This window comes from Pseudorca crassidens, chromosome X (genome assembly GCF_039906515.1).
Source record: "Pseudorca crassidens isolate mPseCra1 chromosome X, mPseCra1.hap1, whole genome shotgun sequence".
Taxonomy (NCBI): Eukaryota; Metazoa; Chordata; class Mammalia; order Artiodactyla; family Delphinidae; genus Pseudorca; species Pseudorca crassidens.
This window is the reverse complement of record NC_090317.1, coordinates 43,350,156-43,364,408: the sequence shown is the minus strand read 5'-3', so window position 1 is coordinate 43,364,408 and position 14,253 is coordinate 43,350,156. Positions and strand designations below refer to the sequence as shown.

Sequence of the window (14,253 nt, the reverse complement as noted above, 5' to 3'; positions counted from 1 at the left end):
GGCAAGTGAGTTCCTGGACCTTCATCTCACTCCAGCCTGACCAGCATCCATCAGGCTGCCATAACTTTGGAGAATGGGCTGGTGACATGAACACTCCCCCCAAATGGCATCACACAGTGAAAAAATTTTTAAAAAGCCAAAGAGGACAGGGATGGCTCATTGTTTTCTGAGCTGATCACAGGAGAACTTTAATATATTTTATTCATATTGGAAGGAGTGAATGCATGGCCAAACATTTTCTTGATGGTGCTCCGTCAAGAAAAATGCATCTTATATAGCTCCCCCCCTTGATTTTTTATCTTGTCTTTGTTAAAATGAATCTTTAAAATTTTATATATAAACCTGTCAACCTTTTCCTTTAAAAGTTCATACTTAAAAAGATAAATGCTGTTATAGGCTTCTACTTCCTGAATTTCAATTAAAGTTCACCAGTATTTTCTTCTAATTATTTCTTTCATATTTGCAATAATGGAAAGCATACTGTATATACCAGTTGTCCTCATGCTTCAGTGTATAGCATCATCACCTGGAGGAGTTTGTTACCTGTTACTTCTACAGCCCACCTCCAGGCAGTAAGTCTTAGGTGGGGCCCAGAAATCAGTATTTTAAAGATGCTCCCCAGGTGATACTGATGCAGGTGATTATGCAAGGCTTTGATAAAACATTTGGAGTGCAATCCATTCCATGAACTGTTTCTTTCTGGAATTGCTTGTAATAATACTAGAAAAAAAAGACTTGTGTAAGATTATTGAGTCAATAGCAGAATTTGGACAAACCTACTGGCTCCTTAGCAATAATCAATCAAGAAGTCAATTAAATATTGAAACATGATGTGTTACAAGTAGGTGGCATATCAGGAGGAAAAGATAGTCTTTGATCTGTAAGGAAAATATAATTCCTAACATTTACATAGAAGCCATTCTATTTTAAGTGTATTTATGAAGTTTTTGCCTTTCCAAGTTTTTTTTTTTTCACGTATCAACTGGGGATGGGATGGGGTGAAGGGAACTGTTCCCTTAGATCTGTTTCCTGTACTGCTTTGTGCAATTTATGCATATTCTGAGTCTTCTGAACCAGTAGGGCAGGCCTGACAGGAGCCTTCAGGGAGAAATCATCCCATAAGAGAAAGAAGACAAAACCTCAGTTCTTAGACTTCGAGCGCAACTCTGACTATAGCATGACATCTTTTGCTCAAATTTGAACCCTGGTCCAACCCCCAAAATGGACTCATCATGTCTGACTCCTATGGAGGAAGTGTCCTGTGGCTGAAAATGGAAGGGGCTGTTTTACTAAAAACTCTGCTAAACACTGTGGCCCAAGCAATCCTGGAACAGTCCCCACCTCTGTTAAGCATCACTATAAAGCAGAGAGAAGCTTTAGAAGACAGAGTGGGGATTCAACGCACTGGGGACTCCAGGAAACTCAACGGGGCTTTGGCACTCAAGGACTCCACTGCACCACCAGCAGCAGGGCTAGCAGAGAGCAAAGGGCCCAGCAGAAAAGGCAGCAGTGCCCAGCAGGCCTGGCAGGACCCAGGGGAGCCCACCTCCCTGCCTATTGGACTTGTTCCTGAGCGCAGGTTGAGTCATGCCAGGACCCTCCCTCCCTCAAAACTGATGTTCTGTAGTGGGTTGGGGTTCTGTATGCATAGGTGGGAACAAGAGCCCACCAAGCACAGCTCAGAGTCACCTCATTTCTTCCCCACAGCAGCCCTGTGAGGCAAATGTTTTCCCATGAAAAGACTGAGTCTTAAGCAAGTGTATCTGTAATAACTGCCAGTTTTATTCCTCTGGCTAAGAGATCCAGAAGTAATTTGAGGTTTACATTTTTTTTAATAGTTCTTTCATCAAGAATTTAGGTCCCCCCATTGCCCTTATAAGCTGGTTGCAAATTATTTGATTGACTCTTAATTATAAAAAAAAAAACTTTAATTCTTTTTGTATGTGTGACGTGTTCATTAAAAAATACATATAAGCAAAAAGAAAAAAACTCACACCACACAGAAATAAGCAGTTAAATTTTTGATATATGTATGTATACACACGCACACACACACACACACACACAATTTGAGATTTTCTCCTACATATGTGAGCTGATACTAAATATGCTGTAACCTGTTATGTTTTACTTTACAATATGGAATGAACATATTTTCATGCATATGTGTGAAACTTCCCAATTGAAAAACAGACCTGGAGAATGTGTCAAAATACAAAATCCAGATGCTGGTAATAAGGACACTACGTACAACAAAACTCCACCACATGATTAAAAATAAAACAATAGTCAAAGATACATCAGAAAATGCTAACAGAAAGAAAGCAGGGGCCAGATTTTAACATCAGACCAAAAAAAAAAGAATTCAAGGCCTAAAGCACACAGGATAAGGACGGCTGCGTGAATGTCTTTGTTTCCAATGCATCATCACAAACTTATTTCTTACTCTTCTTATCTCTTCCCTAAGCCTTTCCAACTCATCTACTCCTCTTATCATTTCTTCTGGGTCCAAATGCCTAACCGGAGTGTCCTCTTTATATCCCTGACCAGGCTGAGTCAGCCCTCCTCTAAGGTTTCCTTCTGCTTCCTGGCTTTCACCTTCTTCAGACGGTTGAGGATTTCTTTCTGCCTCCTGTGGTACAGCTTCCATAGGGCGGTCTTCCTCAGCCTTTGGCATGTTCTGTGCTTTTCCTTCATTTTCTTCACAAGACTTTTGCATGTTGAGTATTTTTCTCTTATTTCCTTTTTGAATAAATTAACCCTGGAAAACAAGGAAACAAAACGACTAGATGCCAGGCAAATGGACCAGCAGTCAGAGCATGGGTTTCCATAGAGACTGGCCTCTTCACATTCAGTTCCCTAATTGTCAAAGTTTTCCAACTAGAGAAGACTAGATCCTCAGGCTCAGAACTCCCCTGGCCCCACCCCTTTCTCCCCCTCCCCTTTCTCCCCCTCCTGCTCCAGCTCCATCTTCTCGCTCCCGCTCCAGCCCACCATTTCCCAGCAGGCCCTGCTACAGGCCTCTCCTAGCACCGAAACGGGAGCAGCGCAGAAGCAATTAACCCCTCCCTTGCCTCGGGTCTCCCAACACTCCCGCCCTTTTGGGCTTTCCCAAGCCATTCCAACCTCCTGCCTCTCACCTGAGACCGGCTGGTCCAGTCTCTGGCCTCCCCTCCCCCTTCCACGTCTCTCCAGTCTCCTCCCCCCCGCCCCCGCCCCATTTCCGTTGCAGGCTCTGCACAGGCCTCCGGCGCTTCAACCGGATGGAGAGAGGCGGCAGGGACCCGGGATGGGCTTTGGTGTCGTCCGGACTCACACCCCACCCCCCACAGCCACCCCCAGGGACCTGAGGCAATTCCACCTTTACACTGACCTGCAGGGATCCAGGGGATTTTCCTCCCTCTTCCCTCACTCGATTTGGGTCGCTCCCAAAAGACCAAGAGTCCTGCAGACAGGAGTGCTTGGTGAGCAGGTCAGTACCTGAATCACGGGTCCCTTTCACGATTCTAGGCCTTGTTCGTCTAAAGTTTCCCCACGTCCTCATCCTCTCCCTCCTTTTAAGGCAACCCCGCCCTCCTTCCCCCGTGCCCACCGGTTCCCTGCAAGCAGGGAGTGGGAGACAAGTTATTTCCAAATTGTTTCTATGTCTCTGTCTCGGGACCCTCAATTGGCTGCCCTTCTCCTTCTCCACCCCCACCCACCCCCAAACAGCCCCAAATTTCCTGCACAAAAATGAGAGTTTGGCGGAACCGTAGTGTTGGGAAAGCGGTACCGGCAACGCTTGGTTTCTGCTCTCTGACTCCTAGGCCCCAGGGTCCCGAAGGCAGCGCCCACCTTTATACTGACCTCAAAGGATCCGGGGCACTTTTCTCCTCCAGCAATAGGGAGCTGCTACACGGAAACAGGCCCTGGACTATAAGGACTTCTGCACACGTCGACTCCTGGTCACGTGAGCGTTGCGTCATCAATGAGCTCGAGTCTTCGGTTACCCCTCCCATTTAACACTGCAGCCCGCCCCCTGCGTTCCCTCCACTTGATACTGTCAATCTTTTTTCGTATTTGCCAATCAGAGACAACAATACTGGTATCTTCTCCCAGCAGTTTCTACTCGTTTTTCTCGGGTTACCAGAGAGAATCAGCCTCTCGGGGTGAATCGACCATTTCTCCTTCTTCTTTGGGGAATCATCTCTCTCTCCTGCTTCCAATTTCACCTCCACGCCTCCCCCAAGGTCCTCCAGTCCACCATTTCCCTTGGAGTCCTGTCTAGCATTAAAATGGGGGAAGGTGGTAGATGGGGGCGGGAGGGCGGCTAGAAAAGAATGTGGGAGTGAGGGTGTGGAATTCTTTTTTACTAGTTCTCTTGAATAGTTTTCTGCTTTGTGTAATGTTTTAAACAATCAGCATACTTTTTAAAAATGATTTTTGGGAAAGAGATTCCACATAAGCAATATTTGGCACAATATGGAGGACAAATTAGTTACATGAATTTTTAAGACTTTGGAAAAGTTTTCTAATGGCTGCAAATGAAATGACAGTTTTTACAATATATTGATCTGTTAGAAAAGGTTTTTAAAATCTTATTAAAGCAGCGCCTTTAAAAACTGACCCCAGGGCTTCCCTGGTGGCGCAGTGGTTGAGAGACCGCCTGCCGATGCAGGGGACACGGGTTCATGCCCCCGTCCGTTAGATCCCACATGCCGCGGAGCGGCTGGGCCCGTGAGCCATGGCCGCTGAGCCTGCGTGTCCGGAGCCTGTGCTCCGCAACGGGAGAGGCCACGCGTACCACAAAAACAAAACAAAACAAACCTGACCCCAAATTAATCTGTGGGAAGAGGCCCAGTTTTCCCTTGTGTAGCAATTTTATGTAAGTAATCCACTACTTTTTCTCTTTCTGGCTGAACTCAAGTTATCAAGTATTAGATGTCTGACCTTTTCATGAGGACTGCTGCATGGCTTCCGCTTGAGTTTTAAGTGGAGGCTTTAGGCACACTGCCTCTTCTCATGTCCTCTGTAGGATCCAGTGCCTTGCTAATCAGATGAGTCTATAAAGGAGTCAACTTTACTTTGGAACTCAAAAAAATGTGTTGGAAAATAACTCTCATACATCCTTGAAACACTCAGAAAGGAGAGAGTTCCCTCTATCTCACCATTTGGTGTGAGGCTTTTTAACAGGTGGAATTTTTGTTCTTGCATGCCACTCTTGAGATATTCTGATATCATTCACTTTGATCCATTAGAAAAGAGAACTATCAACATGCATAATTGTTATGATCAGAAAGCAGAGAGGACATCATTGCAGTAAAAATATTAGTTAAAAGAGGAAATTGATATCCCCGCAACCCAGAATCCACTGGTACCTGGAGGTATGTTGGTGCTGGGAATGGCAGTCTGGCCAGTGGAGCCAGCTGGAGAGTCAGGGGAAGGAGGCAGAGAGGGGTCTCTTATCTAGGATGGTCACAGTGGGATGCGGTAGCCAAAAACAGAGCCCACCACAGAGAAAGCAGGGTTGGAAAAAGTATTTTTGTTGTCTTAATGTTTTATCATTTATATTTAAGCATGAAGAATTTATTCCACAGTTGATGGATATATTTCCTATTATTCGAGGGAGAGTTTTTAATATAGCTACTGAATTATAAAGATGTAACCATTAAGTACCACAAAATATTTCCATCCTTTCAGATGTTATATTTAACAGGGGATAACTGATATTTTTAAAAAATTATTATCATATAGAGAAATGGACTCTTTTTTGGGTGTACAGTTCTATGAAGTTTAAGAAATGTATAGATTTGTGGAACTACCACCACAATACAGGATACAGTTCAATCACCCCCAAAAAAACTTCCTCATGCCACCACTTTGCAGTCATACCTTACCCCCCTTTCCTGAACTCTTGGCAACCTCTGATCTATTCCCAACTCCTATCATTTGTCTTTTTCAGGATGTTACATAAATGAAATCTACAACATGTCACATTTAGAGACAGGCTTCCTTCACTCTGCACAATGCCCTGGAGATTCATCATTTAAGCTGTTTCATGCATTAATAGCTCATTCTTTTCTTTTTACTGAGTAGTATTCTGTTATATGGATGTTCCAGTTTATTTGTCCATGTACCCTCAGTAGGACATTTGTGTTGTTCTCAGTTTTGAGTAATAATGAAAAGAGTTGCTATAAACATTGCTTCAAACTGGACTACTAGGGTAACCTTTTCTCTGACCTATCTACCTTCAGGCCTCCCTCTCCGTCTTCAATTTACTTTGCACATTACCATCAAATTAAACTTCACTCTTTCTTATTTTCAACTTGTCATTCTCCTGTTCAAAGGCCCTGGCTGGCAACCCCACTATCTGTGAATTAAATCCTACTTTCCTCATCCTGACATTCAGTGTTGATCAGAATTGAGCCACACTTGTCATCTACTTCTCTGCCCCATCCAAAAGGAACTCTCATACACTATGCCCAAGTATGCCTTCTTCTCTCTGTCTTTGCATGATATGTTCTTCCACCTGATTGCACTCCTCTTCCTCCTAGATCCTGGTCCTGCTCATTCTTAGGGACCTAACCTTCATCACCCAGCCTCTAAAGCCACCTCAGCTGGAAGTGATCTCTACCCCGCCCTGCCCCATCAATGCTGCAGGTAGGGTCTGCACCCCTCATATTGCTCTTAGCAAATGTTGCCTTTTACCTTTCCCCTTTCCTGTGTGTTTGTGTTTGTGTTGGGTGGGGGTTATCTAACCAGGCAGATGTTCAAATGTGGGTTGATGGAGAGTGGGGGTCAGGCTCCAGCTCTCATGCTGCTTGAGTGGCTCTTGTGATTTTAAACAGTGCATCTCCCAGAAATCTCAGAGATTCAGAAGGAGCTGTATGCCAATTGGCTCACAGACGATCCTTCTTTCTGCTTGCACAAAAATTGGAGCAGAAGTTTCATTGTCCCCCTCCTCTGCTTATTCTACTTACAGATAGTCAGAACAACCTTAATACCATTTTTATGGAGCTACTGACAGAGGATATTGTCCTGTTTTCCTAAATAGTCATAAGAGAGAGATCAGTCAGCTCACTGGTTCACACCTTACCAAGAGCCAGATGGTACAGGCCTTTACCTTCATCCTCATCCCTGAGCAATTTCAGTGCATCAATATAGCATTCAGCTGCCTTTGAAATCAGGTTAATCACAGTAGCTTTTTAAATGTAAGATTTTTGGAGACAAGAGCATTCTTGTCAATTAAAAACTATTTTTAAAAAGGAATGAAAAGAGGGCACAAATTGATTTAAACAATGAAGACATGAATTCTGGAGAGTAGACACCATGTACCTCTGACCCAATCAATATTCTGTTTTTATACACCAAGAGGGCACTGGGGATAGCTCCAAAGTCTAAAGCCTTTCAAGTGGTGTGAGGGGAGGAGAAAGGAGCTCTTATACAAGAATATGATATCCAGAATATTGTTTTTTATGTTCTCTTTCGAAGTCATTTCCTGAGGCTCTGTATTCAGCAACTCCTGCATATTTCTTATTGCTCTTTCAAAGCTCATCCCATAGAATAGCTTGAGAGGGCTATTTCTCTCCCTCGCTTCTCTAGCACACTATCTATGGCTTGAAAACTTCCCTCCCAGTATGGCAAAATCTGCTCCAGATCCAAAGGTTTGGCTGCTGTGCATGGACTCAAAGCAGTTGTCTTCTGAGATGATTTGCCCCTTTGGAGTGCAACGAGACCCAACGCATTTCGTCACTTTGCTCAACTGCGGGTAGTCCACTCATGTTCTGATGTAAATGGTACACATAGAGCCCAGGCTGATTTCCACTTAGACTGTAAGTCTCTGCTTCAGAAAGTAAACTCTTCTACCATCTCTCCTGTCACTACGTTCCCTGACATTTGGAAATTTGGCATGCGTAAGTTTCAGAAGTTCCACAAACTCTTCAGAATAGCCACTGGCCACATCCAAGCAAATGAACTTAACTTGAAGCACAACTTTTCATCTCTTCCAGATAATTCTGCCCACTTCCTGAACTCACAGCTAAATGCTGCACACATTGTGGATTATTGTGGCCAAGAGTTTCTAGTTATCCAGAGCATAATGCTTATGAATTGCTGTGAACCTGAAATGCTGTGTCATAACCACTGCCCTTTCATACGTCCCCATGGTGTCTGTGTTGACCACAGTAATAGGAATCCTTGAGTTGGTCTGCTTAGACTTTCTTACTATGTGACAGAATGCTTAAGATCCACCTCAGCTAGATTCTTGAGATTGCTTTGCTTAAGCCTTGAGGTTCGTATCTATGTAGAGCATATTGCTAGGTTGCGGAGAGGCACACTTCAGCTGTACTACAGCTTGGACCAGGCAACTTTTTCCTGTGGCAAAAGCAGAGTTGTTGGGGAGAGAGTGCTGTTGTTGCTGGCTAGGTGCTTTAAAATATTAAGTTTATAATGGAAAGAAAATCTTTGCTGACCTGTTGATTCTGACTTAGTTGCCTGCACTCTATTTACCCATCCTAACTCTTTCATCCTGTTTTGTTGACTTTCTGCTTTGTATCCCTTACTTATCTGTAAGTGCCATAGGACAAAAACCTTATCTGGTTCAACTTTGTAACCCCTCCAATGTTGAAAGTTCAAGTTGGTGGAAACGATTTAAATTTTCGCTAATATGGGAATGGTTAAATAAATTATCCACACTGTGGAAATTGTGCAGATATAAAAAGTAATGAAATAAAAAATGTGTAGTGACATCAAATTATATTGAAGTTATATTTTTGAGTGAAGAAAGTGGCAGAACAGTATTTAGAGAATACTGTCCCACGCACATACAAATAATGCATACATATATGTGTATGCAACTAGTTTATTAAGTAGTTCTAATTTTCTGGTATAAACATGGAACAATTTTATTTTTTCCAGTAACTGCTGTCAACTATGGTCTGTCAAATCTTCTGTTTCTCACTGAATGATGAATTCGTTTAATGACATTTCAGTTTGTTTCCTCAACTATTCAATGACTTTCATTCATTAAGAGAGTTTTGTTTTGGGTTTTTGAAACTCAGTCTGGTTTATTTTTTAAACTTTTTGTTTTGAAATAATTTTAGTTCTAAAGAAGATAGTACAAAGCTTTTCTGTAAACCCTACATCTAGCTTAGCCTAATACCTGTGGTACATTTATAAAAACAAAGAAATTAACATTTGTGCAATACTATCTCTGACAGTGAGAAACCTGGTTCTCCTTTATGCATAATTTATTTACTTATTTATTTAACTCTAGTATATAGTTAAAGTAGTTTCAGAACTTCTGTCATGTACCCCTGTGAGAAACAAATTTCCCCACCAGAACATAGCATTTCTGTATAGTTCTTTTTGTCTTGACCGTTATAATATCCAGTCACTTTTTCAAAGCAGCTTAGGTCAGCTCTTTTTTTTCCCTACCCTTTTTATTGAAGTTATGGCATACATCTATAATATAGGAGATTCATTTGCAACAGTGTGCTTTCCGTCTAGGGCTCCCCTACATCTTGATTTGTATATTTTTTAATGGACATAGAGCAAAAGTCACCCTTTGTGGTGTGCAGTTCTGTGAAATTTGAAAACATTCATATAGTCATGTATCAACCACCACAGTACCATACTGAAGAGTTCTATCACTCTAAAATTTCCCTTGTGTGACCCCTTTGTAGTCAACTACTCCCCCCATCCTCACCCTTGAAGCCTCTTTTATATCTATATATATTAACCTCTACATAATGTCATATAAATGGAATCAGACAATACATATATTTTTGAGTATGGCTTCTTTCACTTAGCAAAATACATTTGAAATGCATACATGTTGTTGTGTGAATCAGAAATTTGTTCCTTTTAATTACTGTGTAGTGTTCCATTGTACAGATGTATATTAATTTATTTTCAGATGTTAAAGCAACCGAACATTCCTGAGATAAATACCACTTTGTTGTAGTGTATGATGATTTTTATATGTTGCTGGATTCAATTTCCTATCATCTTGTTTAGTACTTTTGCATATATATTCATAACAGTTAGTGGTCTGTAGTTTTCTTGTGATGTCCTTGACCGGTTTTAGTATCAGGGTAATACAGGTCTTACGATGAGTTGGGAAGTGTTCCTTCCCCTTCTATTTATGGAAGAGTTTGCTAAGGATTTGTGTTAATTCTTCTTTATATGCTTGGTAGAATTAATCAGCACAGTCATCTAGGCCTGGGCTTTTGGGGGGCAAATAATTATTTTTTATTATTATTTCAATTTCTTAACTTATTATTATATTGGTTTATTCAGATTATCGTTTTCTTTTTGAGTCAATTTTGATAGGAATTTGTCCATGTCATCTAAGTTATCTAATTCATTGACATACAGTTGTTCATAGTATTCCTTTTAATCATTTTTTTTCCTGAGAGGTCAATAGTAATGCCCCTCTTTCACTTCTTTCTTGCTTTCTTTCTTTTTTAAAATTTTATTCATTGTTTTTGGCTGCATTGGGTCTTCGTTGCTGCACGCGGGCTTTCTCTAGTTGCAGCGAGTGGGGGCTACTATTCATTGCAGTGCGCGGGCTTCTCATTGCAGTGGCTTCTCTTTTTGCGGAGCACAGGCTCTAGGCTCACGGGCTTCAGTAGTTGTACCACTCAGGCTCAGTAGTTGTGGCTTGCAGGCTCTAGAGCGCAGGCTCAATAGTTGTGGCACATGGGCTTAGTTGCCCCACGGCATGTGGGATCTTTGCGGACCAGGGCTCAAACCTGTGTCCCCTGCATTGGCAGGTGGATTCTTAACCACTGCACCACCAGGGAAGCCCACACTCTTTCATTTCTGGTTTAAGTAATTTGAGTCTTCTCTTTGTTTTTCTTAGTTAATCTAGCTAACGGTTTGTCAATTTTTTCGATGTTTTCCAAGAATAAACTTTGGGTTTAACTGATTTTTTCTCTTCTCCATTTCATTAATTTCAAATCTAATCTTTTCTGTTTCCTTATTTATGTTCACTTTATGTTTAGTTTGTTTTTCTTTTTCCAGTGTCTTAAGGTAGAAGTTTAAGTTATATATTTGGGATCTTCTTTTTTAATATAAATATTTACAGCTATATATTTCCTTTTAAGCACTGTTTTACCTGCATCCTATAAGTCTTGGATGTCATATCTTCATTTTCATTCACCTCATTGTGTTTTCTAATTTCCTTTTTAATTCCTTCTTTGACCCAGTGATTATTGAGGAAAGCATTTTAAAATTTCTGTATATCTGTGTATATCCCAAATTTCTTTTTGATGTTGATTTCTCATTTTATTCTACTGTGGTCAGAGCATATACTTTTTATTATTTCTTTTTTTTTTTTACATTTATTGAGATTTTTATGGCCTATCCTATATGGACTATCATGAGGAAGTTTCACTGTGCGTTTGAGGAGAATGTATATTCTGCTGTTGCTGGGTGGAGTGTTCTATAGATGTCTGTTAGGTCTAATTGGTTTATAGCATTTTTCAAGTCTTTGAATTTTCTTGTTGATCTTCTGCTTTGTTGTTCTATGCATTATTGAAAGTAGAATATTGAACTCTTTAACTATTATAGTTGAATTGTCTATCTTTCCCATCAGTTTTCATAGTTTTTGCTTCACGTACTTTTAGTCCTATTGTTAGTTCCATATATTTGTAATATTGTTTTATCTTCCTGATGGATTGACCATTTTATCATTATAAAATGTCACTCTTTACCTCTAGTAACCTTTTTTATTTTTAATTCTATTTTGTCTGATAATAGTATTGTTACTCCAGCTTTCTTATGGTTGCTGTTTTCATGATATACATATTTTTATCATTTTCCTTTCAATCTTCATATGTTTAAACCTAAAATATGCTTCTTGTAAACACCATACAGTTGGATCTTTTAAAAATCTAATCTGACAATCCCTGCCTTTTGTTTGAATTGTTTAATCCATTCATATTTAATGTTATTATTGATATGATTGAATTTATTTCTGCCAACTTTTTCTAAAAAAAAATTTATTTATTTATTTATTTATTTGGCTGCATCGGATCTTAGTTGCAGCACACGGGATCCTTAGTTGTGGCATGTGGAATCTTTAGTTGTGGCATGCAAACTTTTAGTTGCAGCATGTGGGATCTAGTTCCCTGACCAGGGATGGTACCTGGGTCCCCTGCATCGGGAGTGCGGAGTCTTAGCCACTGGACCACCAGGGGAGTCCCTCTGTCAACTTACTTTTTGTCTGTCATATATCTCATGTGTTTTTTGTTCCTCTCTTCTTTTCCTCCATTTTTCTTACATTAATTAAATATATTCTAATGAAGGATTTTAATTTATTTAATGACTTTTTCATTATATCTTTTAGAGTTATTTCCTTTGTGGTTACCCTAGGACTTGACATATACATCTTAGTTTATTGGGTTCTATTTCAGTTTTATACTAACTTAATTCCAGTGAGATATAGAAACATCACTTCTATATATTTCTATTCCCTTTATCCACTTATTGTGGTATTGTTATACATGTTACAACAAAATGTTATAAAACCCATCCACTGTTACCATTATTACTTTACATAACTTTACGTCTCTTATGGAAAATGAAAGAAGGATAGCAAGTATATATTTATAGAATTTATTATGTTAACCTTTTCATTTATCACTTCTGGTTTTCTTCATTTCTTCCAGGGGATTTTAGTTACCCTCTGGATTTGTTTCCTTAGCCTATTGCAGCTTTGCTCCCACCCATCTCCTTTGTGTTTTTATTGGCAAATATATTTCTTTTCTCTGTTATAAGGCCAATAATACATTATATATATACTGTTTTAACCAGTTGAGAGAAGGAAGGGGAAATAAATATACATTTGAACTGTGTTTTATAATTACATAATTAACTTTATATGTGCTTTTTTTCCCCAGTGGATTCAAATTACTGTCTGGGGTCATTTGCTTTCAGAAGTAGAGAACTTCCTTTAGTATATCTTGTAAGGTGGGTCTGCTAGTGGAAGGTTCTCTCATTTTTTTGTTTTTCTGGGAATGTCTTTATTTTGTGTTCACTTTTGAAAGATAGCTTTGGTGAATACAGGATTCTTGGTTGACTTTTTGTATCTTTGAACAGTTTGAATATGCTATCCCACTTCCTTCTGGCCTCTATTGTTTTGGTGATAAATTAGCTGTTGATCTTATTGGAGTTCTCTTATAAGTCAGGAGTCATTTTTTTTCTTGCTGCTTTCAACATTTTCTCCTTGTCTTTGACTTTCAGCATAGTAAGAATGGCTTTCAGCATTCTTACTATGTTGTGTCTGTTTGTCAGTCTCTTGCGTTTATCCTGTTTGAAATCACTGAGCTTCCTGGATATGTAGATGAATGTTTTTCATCAAATTTGGGAAGTTTTCGGACATCATTTCTTTGTATCTTTTTCCTGCTCCTTTCACTCTCTTTTCTCTCCTTTTGGTATTCTCATTATGTGTATGTTGGTGCAATTAATGGTGTCCCACATATCTTTGAGACTCTGTTCATTTTTCATGATTTTTTCTTTTTTTAAATTAATTTTTATTGAAGTATAGTTGCTTTACAATGTTGTGTTAGTTTCTACTGTACAGCCAAGTGAATCAGCTATATGTATACATATATCCCCTCTTTTTTGGATTTCCTTCCCATTTAGGTCACCACAGTCATTACTTTTTTCTCTTTCTTATTCAGATTACATAAAATCTATGAATCTTAGAGTTCACTAATTCTCAAATCTACTGTTGAGCTCCTCTAGTGAATTTTTCATTTCAATCTTTCTATTTTTCAGAATTTCCACTTGTTTCTTTTTATAATATCTATCTATTGATTGATTGTTTTTCTATTTGATATAATAGTGTCATCATACCTGCCTTTACTTCTTTAATCATAGGGTTTTTTTCATTCTTTGAACATATTGGCCATGTTGAAGTATTTGTTAAATTCTACATCTGGTTACTCTCACAAGCAGTTTCTGTTGCCTGCTTTGCTCCCCACATGTGGGTCATATTTTTCTGTTTCTCTACATGTCTTGCAATTTTTTCAGATAATATATTTTAGCAACTCTGAGTACTGATCCTCTCTCTCTGGGGCTTATTTTTGTTGTTATTTGCTTGTTTTTTTAGTGACTGGCTGAATTATTTCAATCATGTCCATTTCCTCCCTGCTATATGATGCCTCTATGTTGATCCTCAGAGTGTACAGTATTGGTATGCCCATAGTCACTCTGGGATGACAGTGGTTTTGGCAGTCCTCTCTTTACTGACTCCTTACCTGAACA

At 39.6% G+C, this 14,253-nt stretch overlaps 1 protein-coding gene and 1 pseudogene across 3 annotated transcripts; both read right to left on the bottom strand.

Moving 5' to 3' along the window:
• Positions 1-1,760: 1,760 nt before the first annotated feature.
• Positions 1,761-4,002, bottom strand: TCEAL8 (transcription elongation factor A like 8). Of its 3 annotated transcripts, none has more exons than XM_067722505.1 (3): positions 3,847-4,002; positions 3,374-3,445; positions 1,761-2,761 (listed from the first exon to the last, which is right to left on the bottom strand). In XM_067722505.1, the coding sequence occupies exon 3, from the start codon at positions 2,717-2,719 to the stop codon at positions 2,366-2,368; it is 354 nt and encodes a 117-aa protein (XP_067578606.1). In that variant the 5' UTR covers positions 2,720-2,761; positions 3,374-3,445; positions 3,847-4,002; the 3' UTR covers positions 1,761-2,365. The 3 variants fall into 3 exon arrangements, with proteins under 3 accessions (XP_067578606.1, XP_067578607.1, XP_067578608.1); XM_067722506.1 differs by having other exon boundaries at positions 3,835-3,949; XM_067722507.1 differs by lacking the exon at positions 3,374-3,445.
• On the bottom strand, positions 3,999-11,125 carry LOC137216612 (GMP reductase 1-like; annotated as a pseudogene).
• Between the last annotated feature and the right edge of the window lie 3,128 nt (positions 11,126-14,253).